This window comes from Crocodylus porosus, unplaced genomic scaffold (genome assembly GCF_001723895.1).
Source record: "Crocodylus porosus isolate Cpor-Errol unplaced genomic scaffold, CroPor_comp1, whole genome shotgun sequence".
Classification (NCBI taxonomy): Eukaryota; Metazoa; Chordata; order Crocodylia; family Crocodylidae; genus Crocodylus; species Crocodylus porosus.
Window position 1 is genome coordinate 45,971,325 of NW_017728906.1, and position 25,866 is coordinate 45,997,190.

Sequence of the window (25,866 nt, forward strand, 5' to 3'; positions counted from 1 at the left end):
AAGAAATACCATGTGACTTGTTTGATGACTTGTAATAAAGTGACATAGCTTGAAGTTGGAATATCTGGAAGGAGCCTATAGAGTAAAAGGTCCCCAACGTTATTTAACAGGGAAAAAAAGAATAATAAATAAGCCCAAAGAAACTGCAGTTGCCTTATGGCTATTTTCCAAGCACAAATACAAATACATTATTAGTTGCAAATTATTCACTCAACACAAGCATCTTACATCTCATACTGACTGTATTGTCTTATACACAGAACATCTGAGGAGGGAATTCCATTCGGGATATTTACTTCACTGCCTTTTATGGCACGACAATATATCTCCTGATTTAAAAGAAAAAAGTACATTTACTTCTATTTCCTGCATCTCCAATAATAAGAAGTCCCTGCAGAGGGGAGCTTGGCTGGTGGTGTTTAGTGATTTCTCAGATAACAAGAGCTTCACATTTCTGTGGAATTCCCATTTGCCAGTGAGCTGCTGCTGCCGCTAGCCTGATTGATATATGACTGCAATGGCACTTTTCCATTTGACATTCTCTCTCCCTCTCTCACACTCTCTCTCTCTCTTAAACAACAGCCCTAACTTTTGTGTGTTGCAAATATAAAAGGCAAGCCATGTGACAGAGGACAGAAGAACAAAAGCATTTGGAAGTAACAGGACCTCTTTTTAGCTCTCCGAAGAGTGTAAGGGAAGGAAGGAGCAGCACATTTCCCAAAGGTAAGCATAAGACCTTTCACCAGATTTCAACATACTCCAGATATACTTAAATCGAGCATTTACTTTCTTCATCTGACAAACACACATTCTTCATCTATCATATTTTAAGTTAAAGTGTATTCACTTAAAATATACTTCAGTTCTACTGCCTGCATCTTCTTATCATCATTATTTCTTTGCTTATGTGTCTGTATGAGGATGCATATGAAAGCACCAGAAAGTAAATAGGTAACATATACAATGGCTCTGAATAAAACAGTGAAGTACTTTTCTTTTGGGAATGTGCTGGGCTTCTTTCTGTGACTTGGCACTCAGTTGTAAGAATTTGGGGTGAATGGAAGCACTGGATTCTGTCCTGAATTCACAGAAAGAACTATAGTATCCCCAGCACTGTCTTTGTCCTATTACAATAAGGCTCTATGAAGACAGGCAAGCCTGCTCGTTTAAAATGGAACTGTTTACTTTTATTACTACTTATGTATGCTGATCTCTTGCCAGTCATCTGCTGGAGTGCTTGGAATAATTTGAAACAATAGGCAATATTTATTTCTAGCTATGTGTGTCATGCTTTGCAGGGGCACTTTTAACTTGCACATTATTATTTGTTGAAACTTCTGGGAAGCTTTACCAGGGACTGAACCAAACTAGTTATGGATTAGAATGGATTTAATGTATGTCTTTGATTGGCTAAAAACTCTGAGGAAACCCACAGTGTTTGTCTTGGCATTAGCATTGAGGGGTATATTTAGCGGTTAGCTTACCCCCACAGCACAACAAACAATGCGATGTGGATATGCGGTCAGTAGATCAAACTGGAGGATGCTCAGGCAGGGCACTGCTTTCTTCTGCAATCTGCAAGACCCTGAAACATTTGCAGAAGAACATAAGGAATCTTTCAATCCCCTGAAATCATTGTTTTCCAGGATAACATTTCACTTTAAAAAGAGTATCTCTGCAAGAGGCATGAACATAACTGTTTTTTATGTGTGTAGAACAAAAGAAGAGTATGACTGTGAACTGAATGATAATGTATCAGAGTACAGTATAACTGGAATTCATTGTAATGGATAAAACCTCATAAGAACTTAATTAAAGAAGACAGAACCATGTATCTACTGAGATTCAGGTGAGTCATTCCTGTAAAAGCTAAAATGTGTTGCTTAAATAGCAATAATAAAAAACAGAAGGACAGTTAAAAACATATCTCAAACTAATTTTAAATGTATTAATGAAATGATCTAGAATTGATGTAGCAGATCAGCAGTAAAAGAGTGAGTGCAAAAACATTTTACTTTTTAATTTTTTAAAATTTTCAAATCAACAGTCTGGTGCTTATTGCTTGAGACTAGGAGCCAGAATTCTAATAGTCATTCTGAAGTTTATTTAAACAACTACCACAGTTTTCTTTTCCTTAAAAAATAGTCTAAGAGTCAGTACTTATTATTCCTACCTCACAGGGATGCCATGAAGGTTAATTTGCTGATGTTTGTACTGCTCTTTGAAGACAAAAATTGCAATAAAAATGCTAAGTGTTATCAGCAATTTTGTATAACTTCATAACACAACCTGTCATAATGGGAGCATGGAAGGGACACCATGTACTAGAACTGAAAGGAACAATCAAAGTGATCATTTAAAATTGCAGTGAGTACAATTCTCTTCATACCAGTGCTGTGTTTTAAAATGATTTCCTAGTGGAAGCAGCCCAGATGGTTGGTAGAGTTACTACACGTAGGTATAACAGGCATGATTCTGTTATCTGTCCCAACTTAAAAGAACATCTTGTTTTCACAGGATCTCATTTTTTTTCTTTTGAATTTGTTAGCAGTACTCACTTTTGCACAGATAGTGAGATCTTATTCATGCTAGCAAGCAGTTATGTACATGAGCAATTCCATGGCTTACCAGTTTGAATCAGAACTTTGCAATCTAAACTCAAATGACATAAAAGTTGACCTCCTCCTGCTGGAATTATGAAATCTTATTTCCGGTACAACTATCTTACTAAGCATGTTCAGACTAACTTGGTTTTAAAACATAAAGGGGATAAAACAGGTATTTGTCGTTGTAAGTTTACTTTGTGAAAATGTATTTTTATTAGAATTAAAACATTTATCAGTGGAGTTTGGCCAGATATTCTTATTATGGAATCATTATTTAAGCCGTTGCCTGTGAGTCCTACATCTTTAGATGCAATTTTTTACACCACCTATTTTTAAGCAGATGCATGTATGTAGATTACCCATGCCTGATGAGCAGACCAGCTTGGTCTGTGTACTGTTTATAGCAGTGGTATGTCATGCAGCCATCTAAGCACGGGCAATTTGCACAATAGCAGTTGGCCTAACCAAGAGAGTCCCAGATGTGCCTGGAGGCTTTAAAGCCTGTTTATCCTCACTTGCTTTGATTGCTGAGATGGTAACAGCATTCCCCTAAATGGGAGAGATTTGTGACACCTTCTCTGAGGCTGTCATCAGTGATCCTCCATGAATCATTTGACAAGGAGAGCTTATGTAGTCAACTTCGTTCACTACATCCCCTGGGTCCAACGATATTACCCCTCTGATCAGTCTGCTCTTCAGACGACCAGGAAGTGAGAGGTTATTCCTAGATCTAGACAACCCTGAGAAAAGCCTGCCAGATTGGGCTGATGTCAAGCCACCAAGACATCTTTTTATCCAAATGTTAGAGCATATTTTAAAAACAAAAAGCAAAACTAACCTCATTAAAAATCCCCACACCTTTCAGACTCTGCACTTCACCTCAGAAGATAATTAGAACTATTGTTTCAGGAACATAGGAACTGCTATATTGGCATGGACTGCTGGCCCATTTAACTGAGTGCTCTGCCCTCATCAGCAGCTTGAATAAGCCACTTCACAGAGAGATACCAAAATCCCTCTAATAGGCCGTTATCAAATAACCTATGTACCAGAAAATGTATCCCTATGCCACTGACTTAAAAAGTTGGCATATGCCCTGAAGCATGAGGGTTTCTAATCTTTCTCCAAACTTTTCCAAAAATGCCTTTGTTGTAACTCTAGAGGTTCATATCCTTCAGACAGAAAAAATCTAAGCCTTTCTTGAAGCCTCAGTGCTATTCTGTGGAACTGAGTAGTAGAGCTATTGTTCATTATGTAAAAATATGTGTCCTTTCATCGATTTTAAATTTGCTGCCTTTCAGTTTCATTGACTATCTCTTTATTCTCCTATCTCAAAAGAGGGTGAATAGCAGTGCCTAATTCATCTTCTCCTTACCATTTGTGATTTCATATAACTTGTGATGGCTTTCCATTGGATGCTTGTTGCATTGTAACTCAAGTTAATTCCAGGATAAATGTTTAGCTGTAGTCAAATTAGCTCATTTCCATGACTCTCTGTGGGCAAGTGGCATATTTTAATTTCCCACAATTCTGGACATGCATATGAAGAGATGCTGTTGCCTGGCCTGATGATGATCAGCTGTTATTTCCTTTTTATATGTGTCAGTGTGGAACATATTAAAGTTTCTCAGTAATGGAATGTTTGGAATCCCTCTGATGCCCCACCTCTAACTTAGCAGAACAATAAAAGCAAGGTTGGAGTAAGCCTTTGAGCAGCTGGTAGTCTATATATTCTTTCTTTTTTCATGTAATCTAATTCAGAATAGAATTGGGGTAGCACTGGCAGTGCCACTTCCAAACACCATCCGCTTTCATCCTATTTACTAGGATCAAGTGCAGGGCATATCAGACTAAAGACCCTTTATATTAAAGGGAACATAGCGTTTCCTCTGGTAACACACTGATTGTCTATCGGGTACATTGTTATAGGGGAAACACAGCTATTCAGAATTCCACTATATCAAGATTCTCCGTGTTCATGTTTTGTTTCTGCTGATGAGATTTTCATGGTTATTATGGCTGAGCTGTAAACTATGACAAATATGGCAACGTAGAAGGCAGCGCTGGTTATGTTGCCCTTTAAGATGTATGAGTTTAAGATTGGAGGCACTGCCTGGGCTCTGGTTTGGCAAAGGTTAAGTATGCCATGACACTGACACTCACATGGCTGTTGTGGCATGTACAGAGGTGTGGGAATGTTGAGCTAAACAGGACCCAAGAGTGTGGCGCTTCTTGTTAAAATACCTGAGTTGCTCTCATGGGCCAAATTTTGACATCCTTTATCACTGTTTGTTCCTTCAGGCAAGCTCTTAGAGATGCTAATGTGAGGTCTGCCAAACTATAAGCTTAATTAAGAAGCACAGGATTTGGTGTGATGACTCCCTGCTGAAACCACTGGAAGGGATATACTTGCTGAATAAGAAACAATAGAAAATCATACTTACCTTTTTGTTCCTGCACTTGCCAGTTCTTTGGGAACTTAAATAAAATCAAACCTCAGTTACCAGTCCAAGATCATAACAACTAACATGGAATCAAAAAGCACCCACTTGTTGGTAACTTACTCCAACATGGACAGTACACACATGTTCTAATGCATGTCCCTTGCAGCTCCAGGCTCCAAAGTGACTTTGAATCTGGTCAGAAGTCTTTTTTTCATTATTTGTATTAGGCTAAAGCAAAGGCAAACCCAACCCAAGATCAACATTTGAATGTAGGTATTGCCCTCAAAGAGCAGATGCCTCTCCTGTTTCTTGCATAGTATGATACTTAGTAAAGGTTTAGAATTACCAGTCAGAAAAGTTCAGCTTTGCCCATTATGCTTCACACCCAGATGTATGGCTGTTCAGATCTTCTGTACTAAAAGGCATGAAAATATATTCTTCCCTTGTCGTTTGCTAAACTCTCCATTAAGCTGCCTGAAATTCAATTAAGAAAAAAACAGGCTAGAGAGAGAACACAAATTTAGTATATCTCCATTAATGTTACTTAAGGCTTCATCACAAAGCTCTACAAGCTCCTGGGCTCTAATGCGAGTTATTCTATACAAGCCACTAGAGGATCTATTTAAAGACTCCTGGCAGCATGAAAGAGAAAGGGTAAAAATACAACAACTCCTTTGTCTACCAATGGTTTTCTTTGGGAGTATATTAAAAACCTTCCCATATTTCTGTCTGTCCCTGTCTATTGGCAGAGTGCCAGCTAATAGTACCTACAACTGGTTTTCATTTCAAGATTGCAGCCATGAAGCACTGTATCTTTTTCTTCCAGCAGTTAAAGGATGGGAAGTATTCTTGCAAATTTAGAAGTGATGAGCAGCTAGCTCAAGAGCTATTGCCAGAGGTTTGGCCTACTTTGGGCACTAGGCCTTAATTTGGTAAACAGGTGGACTTTGCCTTATGTGGTTAATCCCGGTAACTCAATGGGACTGATCACATGAACAATCACATATATTTGCAGCACTGGACCTTTGTATTATATTTCTGTAAACACTGTTCAATGGGCTTTTTTCTCAGTCCTAATGTATGGCAACCTTGCCATAGTGCACTTGTAGGCACTGATATTTTGTTACTACAAAATTAGAAGAGCACTGAACTGGAAATTGCAATGCGTTTGGGTTTCTTTACATTATTGTCATGGCATTTGTAGTTTCTGAATCTTGACATTTCTTAAATCTTGATGATAGCCATTACATCTTCCCGTTTTTAAAGCACAGCATTCTATACTTGCTGTTTGGTAGGATGAACCATATGATACTCTCTGAGTACTGCTAGAAGATGAGCTTTCCTTCTTTAGAGGAGAAGATCTACAGATTTAAATCTCTTTATTTAACCTGTTTCCCTTTCTCCTGCCCCTATTTTTTACCCTATACTCTTATTTTCCTGACACTTGCTTATAAGTATCAGGAATCAAGTTCTCTGGGTATGCCTATGCCATAGTGGCAACACATCCCAGCAGGGGTATCTCTAGGGCCCTGGTAGATGTTTGAACTAAAGGTGCCATGGGATCTAATGCACAAGTGTGGGTTGGGGACCAGATCCCCACTGGGCCTACTGTTGTACAGGGGGAGCCTGGGATCATGATCCTGGGCTTCCCCTGTACTGGCAAGTAGGAAGCCAGTCAGCTGAGCCCTGCTCCCAGCCTCAGGTGCATATAGGAGTCAAGGGCTCTGATGTGCTTCTGCAGCTGGGACCACTGATCGGCCTCAGGGTCAGACCAAAGACCTTGACTGCAATGCCCCTATGAGGCCTGATGAGTTGATGCCTGGCCACGTGCAATTTAAGGCACAACAGGAACCAGCCAAAAAGTTATTACACATATTTTGTGTAGTAACTTTGGAGATTATTCCTTGTTTTATCACTCAATTAATTGCATTAGTGTTTGGGATACTGCTTAAAACATGTTTAAATGGTTAATTATATCCTAAGTATAATGTTTGCCAGAGGCCCTAAAAATATGGAGACAGATTTTCAAATAGCCCAAAAGGCTTTCATGTACCTATCATTTAAATCACTCCAAACCAGAGGGCTTAAAAAATCAAATGTGCAGTTGTTCTTTAATTCAGTTGCTGAATCTTATCATGCTTGATCTGATTCTCATTCATATGGAGGTTTCTAAAAGTGAGATTCTTAAATTATTTATACCCTCTGGGAGAGCAGTGCTGAACTGGTCTTAACGCAATTGAAAATCAGCTCCACCAACTCATATACAGTGGGTGAATCTTGGCTCCATTACAATAAATGGCAAAGCTCCCATTGACGTCAGTAAGGCCAGGACTTTACCCAATGTTTATACTAAATTACCATATGTCAGTGTGGGACCCAATTCTCAGCTGGTATAATGTGTATCAGCCTCTTGAAACCAATGTGCTGGTTTACAGGTGAGGGTCTAACTTAAAATGTTTAATCCAGTGATTCAAGCAGAGGAAACATCTATTTAAACTGTAAACAGGAATACCTTAGGAATAACTTACTTCCACTGTAGTCACTTGTTTCTCTCTGGATATCACACAGCTACCTTATGATCTCATCAGGCATTTACAAATTTGACTGCACAGATTTTGAAGGGACTTTTAGGATCCCATGACTGGACCTCTAGTTAATTGGCGGAACAGAAATTTCAAACGCTAGCATAACCAAATGGAACAACAATATCATTTAGTGGCTGAACTAAAAGTAGTCACTGGATCACTGAAGGATGGACTCTTGTTGATTTTACTGAGGGCAGGACTGGGCACAATATAGATTCATAGACTGTTAGGGACTGGAAGGGACCTTGCAAGATCATCAGGTCCAGCCCCCCTGCACTAGTATTTTTAAAGTATTCTAAAGGATTTTTAAAGTATTCTTTTAAAGTATTCTAGTTTTAAAGTATACAGGCATCTTCATGGAAACACACTTATATAATGATGTCCATCTTCCTTGGATACTTGCTGAAAGAAACAAAGTCCTGTTGCTGCTATGTCCTGGGGAAAATAGGACAGGTGCCTGCTCTGCAGGTCCATCACATGAGTAATAGCACTAACCATTTTTCCTGCTTATAGGAATGTAGTGAGCTACTACTTCCCTTCTGCTGGATTGGAAGGAAATTCCATCCCTCCAGTTTCTGAAGATTGATGGTCATGTCTACATGGTAGCCAGGCTTACTGGGGCTCGCAGTAGCATGCTCACTGCTTTAGGGCTCATGGGTGACACTGGCAGTGACTCCTCCGCAGTCCCAATCAGCCTGCCCTTGGTAAGGCAAGTACCCAGCTACACAGTTTACATGTTAGAGGGCACTGTAGCCAGGCCCAGTAAGTTTATTGTGTAGAGATGGCTCATGGCTCACTAACCCAAATGAATGTAGCTGTCATTTTCACAGGAGTGTCAAACTTTACCTAAAGGACTGAATAGTATAGTTTATTTTACTTGATAAGATTGTTTAACAGGCATCTCATTGCAGTAATATAGCAAGGAATAACTTATAGTTGAGAATGAATAAACATTTCCATTCTAACCCAGATCTGAGTAGCTTCCCAAAACTTTAATCGCTTTGGTCTAAACTTTTTAAGGCTTGGTAAACTTGCCGAAGCATCTTTTAAAATAGTCATGTCAGCATTTTGGAGAACAAGCACAGTGAGCCATATATTATTTTGTCATAAGAATTTTGTGACACATTTTTACAGCTGCAATGCTGTAAGGCTGAGCAGTATTGTGTCTTTTCCTGTTTACATAATAAAGACAAAATGAAGGAACCACATGGGAAGGGTGGGATCCAAATAATCATGTTTACTAAATATACACAACATGCAAGGCAGAGCTATATATTTATACACTGCTTCTCTGGCTGTGTTTTGGCAGCTTTTAAAACATAGAACACACTGAATGAACTGAATTGCACCTACCTTTGGCAGGAAGTTTTCTCAAGCTTTTAAAATACACACTTAAAAAAAGCCAAGTGGTACATATGTGCATGACTAATTTAGCTGTACAATGGAAAACTCTCCTGAACTACCCAATAAAGGAGTCCTTGCCTCATTCCCTTCACATATTGCAAGATAAAAGCTGCAACTCCTACAGATTCCCGGAGGATTACTCAGTTTTGTGCACTTTCCAAATTATACAGAAGAAAGGATATTCTCTTCTAGATCTCATAAAATCACACCATCTTGCCAAAGAATCCATAGCAAGGGCATTCATTCAGGGTTCTAGTCCTTGCTCCAAGAGTTATTTCTGGGTTTTGTCCAATGACTTTCTAATATAAAACACACAAACACTCCTGGGAGTAGGGGCATGATCCCAGAACTTTCTTTTTCCCAGGAGTCACTTTCTTCATAGGGCTACCAAGGTGTTCTCCTTTTTGCTTGTTCTCTTTCTGGCCCCATAGCTCATGCAGGCTTTTGGCACCTGCCCAGTGTCTCTGCTTCAATAAGCGAGGGGGAAGGGTGCTATTACTCAGCCTGTTTTATAACTCAATGGTTGCGGTACTGTCCTGAGAAGTAAGAGATACAAGTATGAGTCTCCCCAGGCTGAGGAAGGCCATGAACCTAGGTCTTCTGTGTGGGTGAGAACCACATAGAAGACCTAGGACCACATAAGACAGACACCCTCAGCATCATCTCTGAGATAAACTCAGTGCTCTCAGTGGGTGTATCTACACACGATGCTATGTAGTTGTAGCAATGCACTATGGTGATGTAGCATCCACAGGCGTCAACATGTAACCAGCAGCTACTTTGCGGTAGTGATGCACTCCTCTGGTATAGCACACTGCTGTGACGAAGTAGCTGCTAAAAATAACTATGCTGTACTCAAACAGCACAGTACAGGCTGTTTTTGTGCCATAATTTAGTATTTCCAAAGGATCACACTTCCTTTGAAAGTACTACATCACACGCAGAAATAACATCCCCATAGCGACTTGTGTAGATGTGCCCAGTGTAAGTTAGGCATACTCCAAGCATTTCACTTAAATAGAATTTTTGCCATGTGAGAATTTTGTCATGTCCCCCCCTCCCAAATTTTCTGATCAGGAGAAATGAATCATCAACGTTTCATTATGGACAATATGTTGAAGGGAATGCACATTTTTTTTATTTTGGGATGTCAGTTTCAAATGGAATACATCTTTTTAGAATGTGAGTTGCAAATGAAAAAGAACATTTTATGTGTTGAATCAATTTGATGTTTCTGAACTGAACCTTTTTCAGAATGTTTTATTATGTAAGATTTTTAACATTTTGATTTTTCATTTTGATCTGGAATAGAAAGTAATTTCTAAATGCCTATAAGTTCCATTCAGACCAAATCCATTTTCCAAACAGCTCGTGTGTGTTCAGGTGTCTTCATAAATACTAGCAAGTTGAGTTTGAACCTAGAGGTACCATGATTGCACACACGCACAAAATCATAGTAATTGCATGTATAAATAACTTATTTATCTGTGCAGTTGCATACATATATACAAAAATATATACATACACACATTAAAAAAGTGTCCATGCAACTGCATAGATAAATAAGAAGTTGTTTATATGTGCAATTATCGTGACTGTGTGTGCAGTCATTGTACTTCTACATTCAAATTTAGATTGCTACTTTATGTGCAGACAACTAAACACACATTTTTGAAAATGTAGTCTATGTTTTTATTTAAGATCTGTCTCAGCTGATGAAGTGCAAGATTTTGATTCTGTCCTTTTGTCTTATTGGAGATATATTGCCAAGACCCTATAAGTTAGTCTCTTCCCTCTTCCTACTCTTAGGGCTTGTCTACAACATTTTCAGATCAGATTGGCAAACACTGCTGTGATGCATGCTCACCCATTGCACATGCCTTGTACCCCAAAACATGTAAAGTAACCGTCTGAGAGCAGCACATGCTAGCGCAGTCTTTTCTCAGTATAATGCCCTTACAGTGTTAGAACCTGAGAAGCCATGTTACCTTTTCACGGATTCCATGGTATACTTATGGGGACAGGAAATGAGAGGCAAACCTATTTCTCCCGTCCAACCTTGTTCCTTTATATGACACTAGTTTACAATGAGAGGCAATTTCATTAATCCGTCTCTATGTCCTCCATTTCTTAAAAATTACTTAAAGATAAGATGAAAGCAAGCCAAAACTTCAGAATGCACCTAGCTCTGTTCATTTCGACTAGTTACTAGGCAAATGTATTTGAAGATACAAGAAACCGATTTTAGAGAGGAAATATATGTTGAGAGACATAAAACAGAAACTGAGAATCTCTAAGCATATAATTACTGGGGCTATGAACTGGAGTTTGCATTAGAGAGAAATGTATTTTGAAGAAGGGGGAATTTCTGGGTGGGTAGTACTAATTAATTATGTCAGAGAGAGACTGACAAGAATGCTCAATTGGTCAGATATTTTATAAAGGAGAGATGAGATGGAAGGAAAAAGGCTGAGCTATAGCTACTAACTAACAATATTTTATATAGCTAATAACTAACAATCCTATTCTTTACAGAGATCAGCTTGATTTCTTTGGGTGGAGAATTTCTGTCATAGCCTGATACATTGTAGAAGACTATTTCATTGACACCACTAGGAGAGTTCATAACTAGTTCTGAGTTCCTAAATACCTCAGGTTTTTTTAAATTTTGACCTTTTATGTACAATACCTCCTTTTCAGTATAATTTCTCTATAGCTGAAAAACATTTGTTTGGGAAACATCAAGGCAATAGCCCAAATCAAGGAAGGGTTTACCATCTGTAACATACAAGTTTACATTTTCTTTCCCTGTTAGCAAGTAGATAGTACTCTGAAACTCAAGAAACATTATTTTCTTACCTCTAATACAAAAATAATATGACTACTATTTTTTACATCATGAATTACATTTCTTCCAATGCGAAAACTCCTTAATATCAAGATTCTTCCTAAAAAATGTTCAGTCCAAACTTGTATTAACTGAGGAAGAGCTTACTGCTCATCTGTACTTTCCTTTTTGTCTTACCAAAGTCTGAAAGCAAGGTATAAGGCTAGATACAAACCACTAGGTTATGGCATTCTGAGGCCTCTTCACTGTAGTCCACATTAGAGATGAAAGCAGTCTGTATAAAATATTGCCAGCAAAGCAGAAGACATCAGTGAAGGGAGCTTATGTTTGTCAATAAAACTGTGCATCATCTTTTAAAATAAGCATCAACTTTGTTTGTATTAAATATATGTTATCATAAGTTTGCTATGCATGTTCAGCAAGTTAATCTACTTTTCAGCTGTGCTTAACATGTTACTTTGCCTTCTAACGTTATGTTTAGGTCAGTAATTTACAGTTCTCTCAAACTGCATCTGTTAGTAGTGAATATAAAATCATACATGGCCAGTTTAAGGCCATGTATCTTCATAACAGCGCTATCAAGGGATTGTGATAAAGACAGTTAGGGAAGTGCAGTACTTTCCTTGTTGGAGCAGAGTTCCAGTTGTGATGGCTGCTTGATATTCCTTCATCCTTGGGACCCCTCGCAGTTTCTAATGTGCACCTGAAATCCAGATGACTAATGTGGCAATCCGTGTGACTTCATCTGCAAATTTGTACTTGCAGTGGCTAACTGGGATGTACTTGCATATTATGGTATATAATATATTTTTTTCAGGTCCTGCCCTTTCATTAATGATGGAGAGAAGGAAATTCAGGAAGTGCAAGATGATGAGCAGGTGTGTCAAAATTGTCATTGTAAACCTTTCTGTGGGTGACTGGTATTCAAGAAAGTGAGGTACTGAGACCACTAGTTGGAGATAAAATAAATGCGGCTAGGTGCTCTGCACATATCCTTAGTGAGCACACTTCTAATGTACCTCACCTTGGCTTGCCCTTCCATTTGATTAACAGGCCTCTTCTGAGCAGAGGCTGTCCTTTGTTTCAAACTGTGTGATGTCTTGGTGATAGAGATATACAACCACTAGAGATTGGGATGAGACCACCAAATCCATTCTCACTTGTTACCTGATCCAGAAATTCCATCTTTAATGAAAAAGATAGTTTATCCTAGTCCCTTGGAACATGCCTTGCAGTATTTTAAGTGAATATGCAATTCTTTTAATTTGCAGACATCCTCAGATGTGCTACAAATCATCAATGTTGAAGTGTACCCGCTGGAGATATTATCAAGTAAAAAACACTGGCATCACAGCACATGCAACATTTCAAAAATCTTCATTATTAGAATGATAGAGCAGTGCTTAAAGTAACGAGGCCTTGACCTCCTCTTTCCTAATCCCATATACTGTACCTACTGTGGGAATGATGTTCACTCAGTGAGTGTATTTTGGCTAAGACAAATCCTAAGAGCCTTGTTATTATTTATGTCTGTTTTTCTCAAGAGCTCTTTTTGGTCAAGATTGTAATTTATATTGTTTTTATTCCAGCTATGGAAGAGAGTCTGTGATGGATTACAACTTCAGCAAACTCTAACTCAAAAAGAACAATGACAACCAAGAGATTTAAACCAGATTTTTCAATGTATTTCAAAGGAGCTGGATTTTGTTGTTTGGCGGTATTTTAATACTTTAACTCCCTCTGCTGTTATTACTGAGAAGTTCTTCAACAATGGGAAATCATGTACTGGCAGCTTCCATTTCCATGTTATCCCTTCTGGCAATAATGGGAGACACAGACAGTAAAACAGACAGTTCATTCATGATTGACTCTGACCCAGGTCGCTGTATGAGGCACCATTATGTCGATTCGATCAGTCATCCATTGTACAAGTGCAGCTCTAAGGTATGTGCCAGTTAAAACCACTGGGGCTGGGACATTGTTGCCAAGAATGTGTGTGAAACAAACTGTTTTGTTTATTTGCCACTATATCAAACTATTGCTAGCAAAAAAATATTATTTGCTGCTATATCAAATTATTGCTAGCAAATGTAACTAGGTTATAACTCCCTCAAAGTTGGATGCTTTCTTGTTTGCATAAGAGACTTATTCACTATAATTAAATAAATAACTTTAAATGGAGCAATGTTGAGGATGAGCAGCTTGTACAATGCTTCTAAGAGTGGAGTTTCAGGTGTCTGATTAACCTTCTCCCTCAGTTTGTAAGCCATCTCTAGAAAATAATATTTGGAGTAGGGCAAGAAGAAATGTTGATATATGTGTGTCCATACAGCCAGATTTGAACTGTTCCAAAAAAATTCAACCTATGGAGACTTGTGCTAGATTCCTGGATTTTGATCCAACCTATTACAGAGAAAAGGCTAGCTGTGAAGTTGAAATCGTTCCAAAGCCATAGAGCATACAATTGGAAATCCACTTCTTGTTTTGGGTGACTGTCTTAATCTGGATCACATAAACCTGTGTATTTGCCTGCCCCATGTTTGGGGTGAAAACTTGAGCTGTATAATAATAAGGAAAAAAAAAATTCTGAAAAACCTTATTTAGACACCTGCCCCACCCCAACACACACACACACACACACACTAAAAAAACCCCCAAACAAAAACCAGCAAGATTTAAGCTTGAATGAATAGGGAGAAATTTAGATGACACTTGGAACAGTTCTGGTAGCAGTAGCAAAGTCCTCTGCTTTTCTAGGTGAATTATCTCAGTAAACTGAAAGAATTATGGATTAATATGACAGTACACTGCTCACGGACAGTTACAGGAAAGGCAGTAAGGGGACATAAAAAATAAGCAACAGAGACCAACGGCCTCAACTACTTTCTGAGCACTACCAGGGTCCCCTGCACTAGAAGCACTTGTGTGGGACAGTACACCAGGTTTTCTCTGTCTGGCTTCCTGGGTCAGTGGTAAGTCCAGAGAAGCAGGGTGGTGGAGCCCTTTTAGAAGTATATTTTCAATCCTAAAATTTTAAGATAAAATGAGGGTTGGAGTGTTGTTGTTCCAGATATTATGCCACAATGGTAATAGATGATGAGGAGTGTCATGTAGATATGCCCAGTATGAGATAAAAATCCAGTCCTCTCTAATTGCAGACAAATTACTTTGGGTTTTTACTCAGTTATACTCCAGCTCTTCCTTGGGTGTTCTGGCATTACACTTCCACCTGCAGAAGAAAATCCAGTGCTCCAACATACATAATTTAAAGCTGCATCTGTTTATGAAACATTGGTTTTACTGCAGCTGGCCTCAGTGTGAGGGAGAGCTGTGCATGCTGTGGTGTTCCAGTCCTCAAGATCAGAGGTGTCAAATGCATCCCTGGCCTCAAGCTGGAACCAACTTCCTGGGCTGGATCCATGGAGCCAGCAGCTGCAGTGGGTCTGGCATTGACAGTGCAGGTCTGGGATTGGGCAAGAGTACGAGTTGGGCATTGAGTGGCAGTGAGGGTAGTGGACCAGGTGGCAGCACAGGTTGGGGAAGTGGGCGTCAGTGCAGGTAGGGGAGCAGGCTGCACCACTGATGGGGGAACAGGTGGCAGCATGGGTCTGGGAGCAGGCAGCACCACAGGTCCAGGGCCCATAACTGCACAGCTGTCACTCGCCCCCTGTTGCTGATGGCAATGTCCATCAGGGTCCTCACATTCTGTTGCAGGGCATGGCTCCGTGGCTACACTCCTCAACTTCCAGTAGCCCACTGGACTACTGTGAGGCCAGATGGAATGGCTGTGTGGGCTGGATCCGGTCCATAGGCTGTATGTTTGATACCCCTGCTCTAGTTGGACTGTCAGACTTGGTATACCACACAACTGGAGACCAGCACAGTAGACACTCTAACACCCTTCAGAATATAGTCCTCAGTGGGTTCCCATACATACTCACAAAACCAAACCAATAACAAAGGGTGGCTTTACTAGGGCTGCCAGAAATACAAAGAGCAACTACCATACTCATGTTGCTGCGAAGTACAAACAAAAGGTGATGAACAGAAGGGGCTCCAACCCTGCCCTTAAGGTCAATTTAATGCAGGCCTGTGCCATGTAAATTGATAATCACTTCTACTTCAGACCTGAAAAATGGAAAGAACCTTGAAATTTCCTATAAAACTTTTTTCAGGTCTTCAACCAGCTTTGCTAGTTAAGATGTTAGGGTTCAAGGATATTGCTGATGGGTGAATGACATTGTATTCTATCCTGGAGATACTGTATGCTACTAGCACAATATTGGATTCTCTTTTGCAGATTGGACTGAGAATGTATTTAAAGAAGTGCCCTATCAATATGTTGGTATGAAAAAATACATATATATCTCTTATATATGTGCCAATCACCAAGTCTACCTATATCGCTTAGTTACACTTTGTCTTGTTCCTTTGTAGAACTCACTGATAACCTGATAATTTGAGCCAAAGATTCTGATCCTAACTTTTCTGTGATGAATTTGTCCTCCTGCTCACCCACTTTTCCACATGGTTCTTCAGAGGTTCTTCAAAGATCTTTCTTGATCTTTCTTATCTTTGCTACTGGCTTACAGAGCAACAAAACTGAAAGGGAAAATCTTTCTTAGGTATTCTCATCTGTTCTTGGTTGGTACTCGGTTGTGTCCTGCAGTATGCTAATAAAAATGCTTTGCCTCTCCCTTAGAAAGTTTTTTTTTTAATTTAGGCACCAAATGCAACTTGATCAATCAAATCCCTCTTACCAGATGTTTAGCATAGATTTCCAGAGGTGAAAAGTCAATGCAGAGTACTGTAGTAACTTAATATTCTGTACAGTATGTAAAAAAGATACCACAGAGAGACAGAAAGGCATGCCTGTCTGAAAAACAGTATTCTCCTTTGACAGAGAAAACATTTCTTTCTTTCCATAATAAATTGAATTCCCTGATCAGTCTGAGGTTTTATCTCATCTTTGTCATTAAGTCTTATTGGTCTCTAAAGCAATGTCTCTTCAATTTTCCAGGAAACAATGGTAGCATTTAAACGTGCACTTTAATGCACATTAGCCTATTTTAATGTACATTAAAGTGCCACTTAAACTGTAGGCATTTTTACATGGGAGGCTTGGGGGTTGATTTAATTAGTGAGCTGTGCTAATTAAAAGTGCCCAAGTGTCATGTATATCAGAGTCTCTGCCCTGGAAAATGGCATCAGGGTACTTTGAACTAAAGCACATTGAACAAGCTTTAGTTCAAAGTGCCCCACTGCCATTTTTCAGCACAGGGACGCTGATGCATATGATGCTAGAGTCTGCTGCAGCACATTAATTTCTGTGCTCTGGCAGACTCAATTAATAAAGTCTGCTCCAATGTGCTGAATTTCCAGGGTGTCAGAGCAGGCTCCCTGCAGGTGTATAGAAGCCCTGTTGGGCACCTATACACCTGCAGGGAGACTGCTCTGATGTGCTTTAATTACAGTGCATTAGAGTGGACTAGATTAATTGAATCTGCTGGATCATGGTAATTACCAGCTCTAGCAGACTCCAGTGTCATGTTGCTCATTCAGTGAGACATTGCTTATTCAATGAGCTTTAGTTAAAGCGACCCTGCCGCTATTTTTCAGCGTGGGATCACTGATACATGTGATGCTCTGGGTGCTTTAATAGTAGCGGCTCTTAGAGCCACTTTAATTAAAGCATCTCCTACCCCCTGCACACACGCGTATGCGCACACACATGCTCCCAGAACACATCTATGACACCCATTGTGAGATACTAGGAAAATGTGCATTAACCTGTCTTAATGAGCATTAACTAATGGAGGTACTAGATTTAATGTTCATTAACTAAAATGTGCTTATGTGCCCAATGCTTCCTGAATTTACAGTATTACAATATTGGCACTTATGGCACTTATTGGAGACCAGGGGGACAGGGGGACAGAGGGATGACACTCCAATTCACCCACCCCACCCTCCAGAGCTGACTGGGGAACCCCTAAAACTAGCTCCCTTTCCTCCCTTGCATTCTGAAACAGGGACAGTCTGGGAGAGAGGAGGGGCCATCAGTAAGGGAAACTGGCTGCAGGCTCCTGGACAACAGCTAGATTCCCCTGGCTCCTGAAATTAAGTGAACTTCTGTTTGTTCCAGGCAATTGTTGTAACTCAGAGCACTTCCTGCAAAGCGTTCTGTTACAGTGGGGAGCTGCACTTCCGTCTGCACCCATGGTTGCTCAGTTGTTCCATTAACTGTACACAGGAGCAATCCTAATCCTCTCCATTGTTCCTATATAGCATTAGGAAAATAGTACTGTACTTCCGGGAATAGCATTACAATGTGACATGTACATGGTTTTGTGTGGAAAAGAAGTGGGGGTTGGAAGGCTGGATATCAGGTTATAAAATACCCACATATTTTTACTATATATACACTTACTCTATTACTGTGCTATGCCATCATATCACTACTAATTGTTTAGGTGATAATCTCTATTGCACCATAGTATACGATGCAATAAACAGCTGCAGCAATTGATTAAATGGCAAAGCAAAGCTTTTGAAGTGCATGCTATTTCCAGCTCATTTGCACACTTGCCAACATATACTGGTACTGTTCTGGATTTATGTAGAGGAGGTTAAGTTATGTTGAAGAACTCAGGTTAGCCCAAATAACCTGAGTTCTTTGTGGGCCAACCTGAAAAACTCAGGTTGGCCTCCACTACAGGAAGGATGTAGATAAATTGTAGAGATTCCAGCGGAGGGCAACAAAAATGTTGACGGGGCTGGGGACATGACTGATGAGGGCAGGCTGAGGGAATTGGGCTTATTTAGTCTAGAGAAGAGAAAAGTGAGAGGGGACTTAATAGCAACCTTCAGCTACCTGCAGTGGGGTTTAAAAGAGCTAGACTGTTCTCAGTAGTGGCAGCTGACAGAACAAGGAGCAATGGTCTCAAGTTTCAGCAAGAGAAGTTTAGGTTAGATATTAGGAAGAATTCTCTCACTAGGAGGGTAGTAAAACACTCGAACAGGGGAATCTCCATCCTTGGAGGTTTTTAAGACCCAGGTAGACAAAGCCTTGGGTGGGATGATCTAGGTGGAGATGGTCCTGCTTTGAGCAGGAGGTTGGACTAGATGACCTCCTGAGGTCCCTTCCAGCCTTAATTTTCTATGATTTCTAGTACATCTAAATGTTTAAAAGGCCATGTCAGGGTGAGATCAGAGTATTTTCTCTTCTCCCAAATGTATATGATACCCATGTTATAGTGCCACTTGTAAATTTACATTGTCATCTAAAGTATAGGATACAGGGGAAAAAACCCACTCAGCCTAGTTTTAGAGAATATTAAAAAATAATAAAATGTAGTAATCTCTAGGAGTATAAACCATGCACTGATACAAAACTAATTGTCTAAGCAAAATCAGCAATAACATAATCTACAAAGTTTGGCACAATGTGTCTTTAAATCATTATGCTAAATGTACTATCGTAAACAATAATAAAAGCTAAATGCGGATTTACTGAAAAAAGAGAGTATTGATTATTTTTGTGAAAAAAGCTATTTTAATAAGAAATCTATGAAGTGCTGATATTGACATGTCAAAACTTTCTTCTTGTATTTGTATCACATAACATTTATTCTGTCTTCCAGTCCCATTCCCCAGTTCCATTGTTTAATGTTGCTTTTTTGCAAAACCTGCAAGTTTAGGTATAGAAACGGGTGATACATTTTGGGGGTAGAAATGAGTGAAGGTCACCAACCATTACAGTTATACTTTACAAGACAATTCTTCATGCAGCCTATTTTGTAATTTTGCAGCTGAAATATGTTGTATCGGCCTCAACAATCTTTTCTGCAATAATAGTCCAGGTGGCATAGAAGAAAGGTAATATCAAATTTGCACCTGGTTGGTTACTGCACAGACACTCTACTGTGCAGTAACACTGTGTGTGTGGACTGACTTGGGATTAACTTTAGTCCCAAGTCAGACCACACACAGTGTTAATATGGTTTAACGACTGCTTTTAGACGCTGACCCTCAGCTTCCTGAAATTCAAGTCCTGAAGTCAAAACTGCCCAAGCAGGTCAAAACTTTTGGTTGGATAAGATGTAATATTTCTAGTTAATAGAGCAGGATGTCATTACAGCCGGCTTTTGAGGACAACTATGAGAAATGCACACTTTAGAAATACTATGGATAATCCTAATTCTCATATTTATAGACCATGTCTACAAAAAGATCTCCTTGAAAGTGTCTGCTTACAATCTAAACTCTCTGCTGAATTTGAAAGCTTATCACTGAGTTTTCCTAAAAGTTTTGAAGTCTTCCTGTGCCTTCTCTTCCTCCACCAGATGAGCCATGAGTAGACATGGACATCTTACATACCAAGAAACAAATAAAGATGGAGATAAGCCATGTATATCCTTTCCAAAGAACCTGCTGTACAGCAGTGGCGAGAAATCAAGGCTCTGCTAGGACTGTTTAGATTTGGCTAAACACAAAGGAAGTTGTATTTTAAAACCAGGTTAGCTAACTTGAGTTAAATAATGATACTTGAAACATCCCTTCAAACCACATATATACATACAGGGAATATTGAATGTCTTTAAAGTTTCTACAGTGTTTTGCAGATATTAAATACTGTATCTACCTGAGGTTTTAAATGGGAGTTTCAGACTAAATCAGCTAACTTTGGAGTTAGCTACCTATGCCATTTTTAAAAGCACCTTTCTGTCATCTAAAAAACCCTCAAGTGCCACATACGTAAGGAAGCAGAGAGAGGTGAAAGAACTCTGATTCTCATTCTAGATTTAAGCTTGCAGAAGAATGATATTTTAATTATGTTCACTGAAGATAGACAAGTCTTGTTTTGTCTTTGGAAGAAATGGAGAAAGTGCTACCATATATGACTACTGCTGGGCAGCGAAGACTGTACCACAGTTAACATTAGGAAGCAGCCATGTAACATAAGTACAGTTAATTGAGTAGCTCTGGTATTTGTATACATATGTCAAGTGCTGATTCCTTAGTAGCATGTCACATTCACATTTCTTTAGATAAAATTGAGAGGGAAGGCATTAGAGAGATGAAGTTCACAGAACTAATAAGGAATATTGCATCTGATACCAATGCCAGAATCCTATGTTCAGTCACAGATCATGATGCAGACTACACACACAAACCATCTTGGTACAATGTGCAAAATGACTCATCAGTCAATTCCTGCATGGCAAAAAGAATAGCTGTAATACTGAGAATTTATTAACAAATGCATTATCCATCCATGTGCACTCAATATCACTCTTGTTGTTATAGCTAGTGTAAATCATCAGATGGGCCAAATTTGTTAGCAGATTTCTAGTCCTGTCTGAGTTTCAAGCAGGACGAGGAGCCTTTTAACATTCCACCTCCCCACCAATCCTGAGGGTAATAGTTATTGCACAGTAATTAATCAGGTGTAAATGTGATACCTGCAAGACATTTCCTAACTATTCTCTGTTTCATTTTGTAGATGGTACTCCTGGCTCGCTGCGAGGGACGTTGCAGTCAGACTTCACGCTCTGAGCCAATGGTCTCCTTCAGCACAGTCCTGAAGCAGCCTTTCCGTTCTACTTGTCACTGCTGCCGGCCCCAGACCTCCAAGCTGAAGGCAATGCGATTGCGCTGCTCTGGTGGCATGCGGCTTACCGCCACCTACCGCTACATCCTCTCCTGCCACTGTGAAGAGTGCAACTCCTAGGGATGCACCCACTGCAGCAGGGAGAGGGGGACACTGATGTGCGGAAAGACAACCTTCACCAAGGTGTTCTTACGAGGACACTATTTCAGTGTTATAACTTCCAGGGCTAATCAAGCTAGAATGGTTTGGGAAACAAATAAATTCTCATACTTGTCTGTGCTGGAACCCCAAGGATTTATTTTCAGGAGCCTTTCTTTTCCCTGGGAGGATATTTTAGGGGCATTTTTTCAGACTTCACCTTTCTTTTGCTCTAAACACAGAGACCTGATTCTAATTTTCTGTCAGTGAACAATAAGGACAAAGAAAGAGAGCAGTGAGTCTCAGTATGATGGAGACACTGTTCTAGAAGAGCCCAAGAGGAGTATGGACCTCAATTACTGCGCACACATCCTTATTCTATCATTTTGTTCTCCATCTTTTACTTACATTTTTCTTCAAAATAAACTGTGCTATTGATAAAGCCTATACAGTACTGATCCAGCAGCCAAGTGCTGGATAACATTAATGATGGTTTAGCTGAAGTTACAATAAATAATTGAAAAGTGAACTTGATATCTAATGTAGCGTTGGGATTTTCCTGCCCTAGACAGTTGAAATGAGTATTGCATCAAAACTCAATGGTTGAATGACTCTAACAAAGTAAAAGATCATGTAGTTCATCCCTCTTTTCAGCTAGCATTGTAGGATTTATTGTTACTCAAAGTGTGAATGTCACAACAGCCACTATATAAGAACTGGAAACTAATCACAGGTTTAAAATTAAAATTCAATACTTTTGAATGGAGTCTTTTCTTAGTCATGGTTGGCCTTATGTTACATAAAGCCCAAAGCTGTCAGGATAACAACAATCATACATAGTACTAACTTTCATTCTTAGATCTCAGAATATCACCAGCATAAGTAAAGTATCACTAATCCCTCTTTTAAAAATAGGGAATCTAAGTTACAGGGAAATTAACTGACCTGTCCTCAGTCTCACTAAGTTGACGTTGTGCATCCTACCTAGAGGACTGCTTCTCTCCAGTAAAAAGATCAGGCCAAAAATAGTCTTTCCTTCTAGGACCATTGCTGTAGAAGGAAATAGGGCTAGCTTTAGAGTGACTGATTGCATGTGACATTAGGGTTTAAAAAACCAGAGACTCCAAACTACACATTGCTTTATTTATGCTTAGAGCCTGGCCCTGCTCTGAAACACACAGCTTTTGGAAGGTCCAGTTGAACAACCAATATTCAAAGCCACCTATGACCTGGAAGCTGTATTAGCTGATATGAGCATTAATGTCTCTTAAGGATGATCTAATCAATAAAGGAGTCACCCTGCTATAGAATACTTTTCTAAGCTGTTCTATATAGGAAAGTCATGGAGTCAAAAGAGAAATAGAGGGCTCTCACAGGAGCATCTCTCAGGGCACTGAATGCCAGATTCAGTCCAGGTTGAGGCTCTCCCCTCTATAACCATATGGAATATTGTTTAAGTTCAATAGTTACTTCAATAGTACGCTGGAGTAAGTCTCCTGAACAGTGATGAACAGGAGGGGCAGTGGAGGAACAGGGGAGTGGGTAGACAAGCCCAACATTCATCCCAGCTATTGAGTGGTATCTAACCTATCTTGGAAAATTGTCATAAATAGGGACTAAGATTTTGACAGTGAGCTCATACAGTTTCCATTGAGCATGCTCAAGGAGTACACAGGTTCTACTTATCTGATGTACAGGAGTAGCACCCTAAAACTTGGAAGGGAACAATTATGTTATAGATAGGCATTACTATAGGCAGCTAGGCAGAGTCAAAATCCTTTGTCACTTCCTCCCCATGAGTAATATGGGGAATGAAAACAAGAAGGAAACATAGACAGCTCTCCTCAGCTGAATTCTGGAGCAGGATGTCACTCAGTCGAACAAAAAACCTAACTGGGTTAAATGCACGTATAAGCCCTGGTTGGTGAGGGGCCCCATTGACTGAAAGGAATAGCTTCTGTCAGCAGGATAATGTCTTACCATTGTTGGCCAGTTCCAAATGAGAAATCTTCCGTGGACAAACAAGAAAGAGTCAATCAAATTGTTGTAAGGTATAGAGCTCATGTTAAAATGCCAGTGCCATGACTGAACAACTACAATGAAATCATTGGACATCATTCATTGTTTCATTCTGACTGTCATGCATTTCATGTCTGGTGAATGGTTTGAGCATGAGAGAGAGAGAAATGAGAGTATACTGACCATTATCACTTCATTAATTTATACCAAAGAACATTTGTCTGTGCCTTTTTTATTACGGTTCAAGTCGATATTCTAGAGGTCTCTTTTATCTAAAAGAAGAACATGTCCTCTATTGATTACAGACAATTCTCTTAATTATTTAAACATTAATTATCAAAAGTATAAGGGTTGCCCATAAAAACTTTCTGGTGTTACTTTCAATAAATTAATATCATCATGTCCAAATAGACTCTGTCTCCATACTTTGTAAAGAAACGATGATGCACGCTCAAGTAATTCTTTAGTGAATAATTTAACGAACCAAAGCAATAGAAAGTGTTTAAGGGCAACCTTCCGCCATATAACATCTAGAGGCAGATCTGCAGCCAGTGTAAGCTGCCAGATGTATTCAATGGAGATATGTAATTGATACAGGCTGGCAATTGACCCCTGGGAGTTTTTATTGGGTAATAACCAACATCTCAAGCAAAGTAGGACAAGAATGGAGAATGATGCCCAAGAGAGCTTTCTTGTGCTGTCACACTCTCTCTTTGGTAAGAGAATAGGGGGAATTAAAAGAAAGATTTGGATGCCACAAGCAATTTAGAAAAAAAACAGATTATAGGGAGAAAGAAACTCTGGTGGTACTGTATTTATTCTCACATCCCTTTCCTGTCACAAAGTAAGAGCTATTCTTGCTAAATTTGGTCTCTCAGAAGATAGCTGCATTTTAACAAAAGCTTTCTCTTTCACACTGTTGGTTCTTTCCCTTTATATTTGATTCTGAAGTGAAGTCATCTCTTTCTTCTGACATCAATGTATGTTGTCAGGCAAAAATTGTAGTTTCAATTCAACATTTTTTACTTATAGAATAAAAAATAAAAAATTATGTGCAGGTGGAAAACTATTAGCCAAATCTTTGAGTACTTATTCAGTTGCTGCTTATTCCTTCTTTAGCTGAGATTCATAAGGGCTAAGGATCCAATTTTCAAACTCAAGTGCATAAAATTGGGCTTGTTTCCCCAGACTTTGATACCCCCATATTGATTCTAGACAGCTAAGTGCTGAATGAAGTACACAATTCATCGCTTGTGTCAAAATCTGGATTCAAGTTTCCTGTGTAAGGCAACGATCCATGTTTGAAAATGAGGTTCTGAATAAAGACCTTAGGATTTGACTCACGGTGAGAAGGAATATGAAAGACATCTGGAAATCAGATGATACCTGACACTATGCTTGATACATATGATACGTTTTGAAGGTCTAATTGCGCTAAATACATCTTTATTTATGTTGGTCCTTGACAACAAAAAGGTAAAGGGCCAGTAGTGCTCATGAGGGCTTTTCTTTGAAGTAGTGTTTTTTCCTTTATATACAGATATGAGTGTCTTTGTGGATTTTCTTTGTTCTTTGTTCTTGATCCTTACTGAAGGAGGATTCCGCTTCTCTTGTATGATGACCAAGACCAAAGCCCCATTATATCAGTGGTACTAATTGGACTAATTGTATTAATGGAAATGAGGCAGAGCAAGACACAAAAACTCTGAGCCTAAGAAAATTACAGTATAGTGAAGAGCTTCACTAGTATTATTTATTTATAAGAATGACATTATAATAAAATATATTATGTCTGTCAGGAAAAGGTTGTGATGTGCCAGAAAAATAAGCTAATATATTTTGAGTACTATGGCCCCAGTTTTAGTTTGATTACTCACATACTTAAAGTTACATGCACGATTAAATGCTTTGCTGGTTAAGGCCCTATAACACTGTTTTCTTGAAGATGTCCTTAGTAATTTTAATTATGCTTTCCTGTGCTTTGTGAGCATGCAGAACTTTTATTAGATAAGGGATCCTGAGCCTGATTATCTCTGCTTAAAATTATCATGTGCTTGTGTGAGTTGTTTGCTCAATCTAAGTACAAGGGCCTGATCTGAAGTTTGTTAACATCAGTGGGATTCTGTGACCTTTAATGGGCTTTAGATGGAGACCTAAATTAATATTTCTTACTGGGTGTGTCTACGCATGTAATTCATTTGAATCAATA

At 39.2% G+C, this 25,866-nt stretch overlaps 1 protein-coding gene across 4 annotated transcripts; it reads left to right on the forward strand.

The window, feature by feature from the left end:
* The first annotated feature begins 318 nt into the window (after nt 1-318).
* NDP (NDP, norrin cystine knot growth factor) lies at nt 319-24,061 on the forward strand. 4 transcript variants are annotated; one of them, XM_019529062.1, is made up of 5 exons: nt 319-723; nt 1,716-1,849; nt 12,705-12,765; nt 13,477-13,831; nt 21,393-24,061. In XM_019529062.1, exons 4-5 carry the CDS (start codon nt 13,658-13,660, stop codon nt 21,618-21,620), a joined length of 402 nt encoding a protein of 133 aa, XP_019384607.1. In that variant the 5' UTR covers nt 319-723; nt 1,716-1,849; nt 12,705-12,765; nt 13,477-13,657; the 3' UTR covers nt 21,621-24,061. The 4 variants fall into 4 exon arrangements, with proteins under 4 accessions (XP_019384607.1, XP_019384609.1, XP_019384608.1 ...); XM_019529064.1 differs by lacking the exon at nt 12,705-12,765; XM_019529063.1 differs by lacking the exon at nt 1,716-1,849.
* Nucleotides 24,062-25,866: the final 1,805 nt, after the last annotated feature.

Excerpts from the sequence above, each read along its gene's own strand:
- NDP (XM_019529062.1), top strand. The coding sequence starts at position 13,658 with ATGGGAAATCATGTACTGGCAGCTTCCATTTCCATGTTATCCCTTCTG. Across the intron at positions 13,832-21,392 it reads TGTACAAGTGCAGCTCTAAG|ATGGTACTCCTGGCTCGCTG; the intron begins GTATGTGCCAGT and ends TTCATTTTGTAG.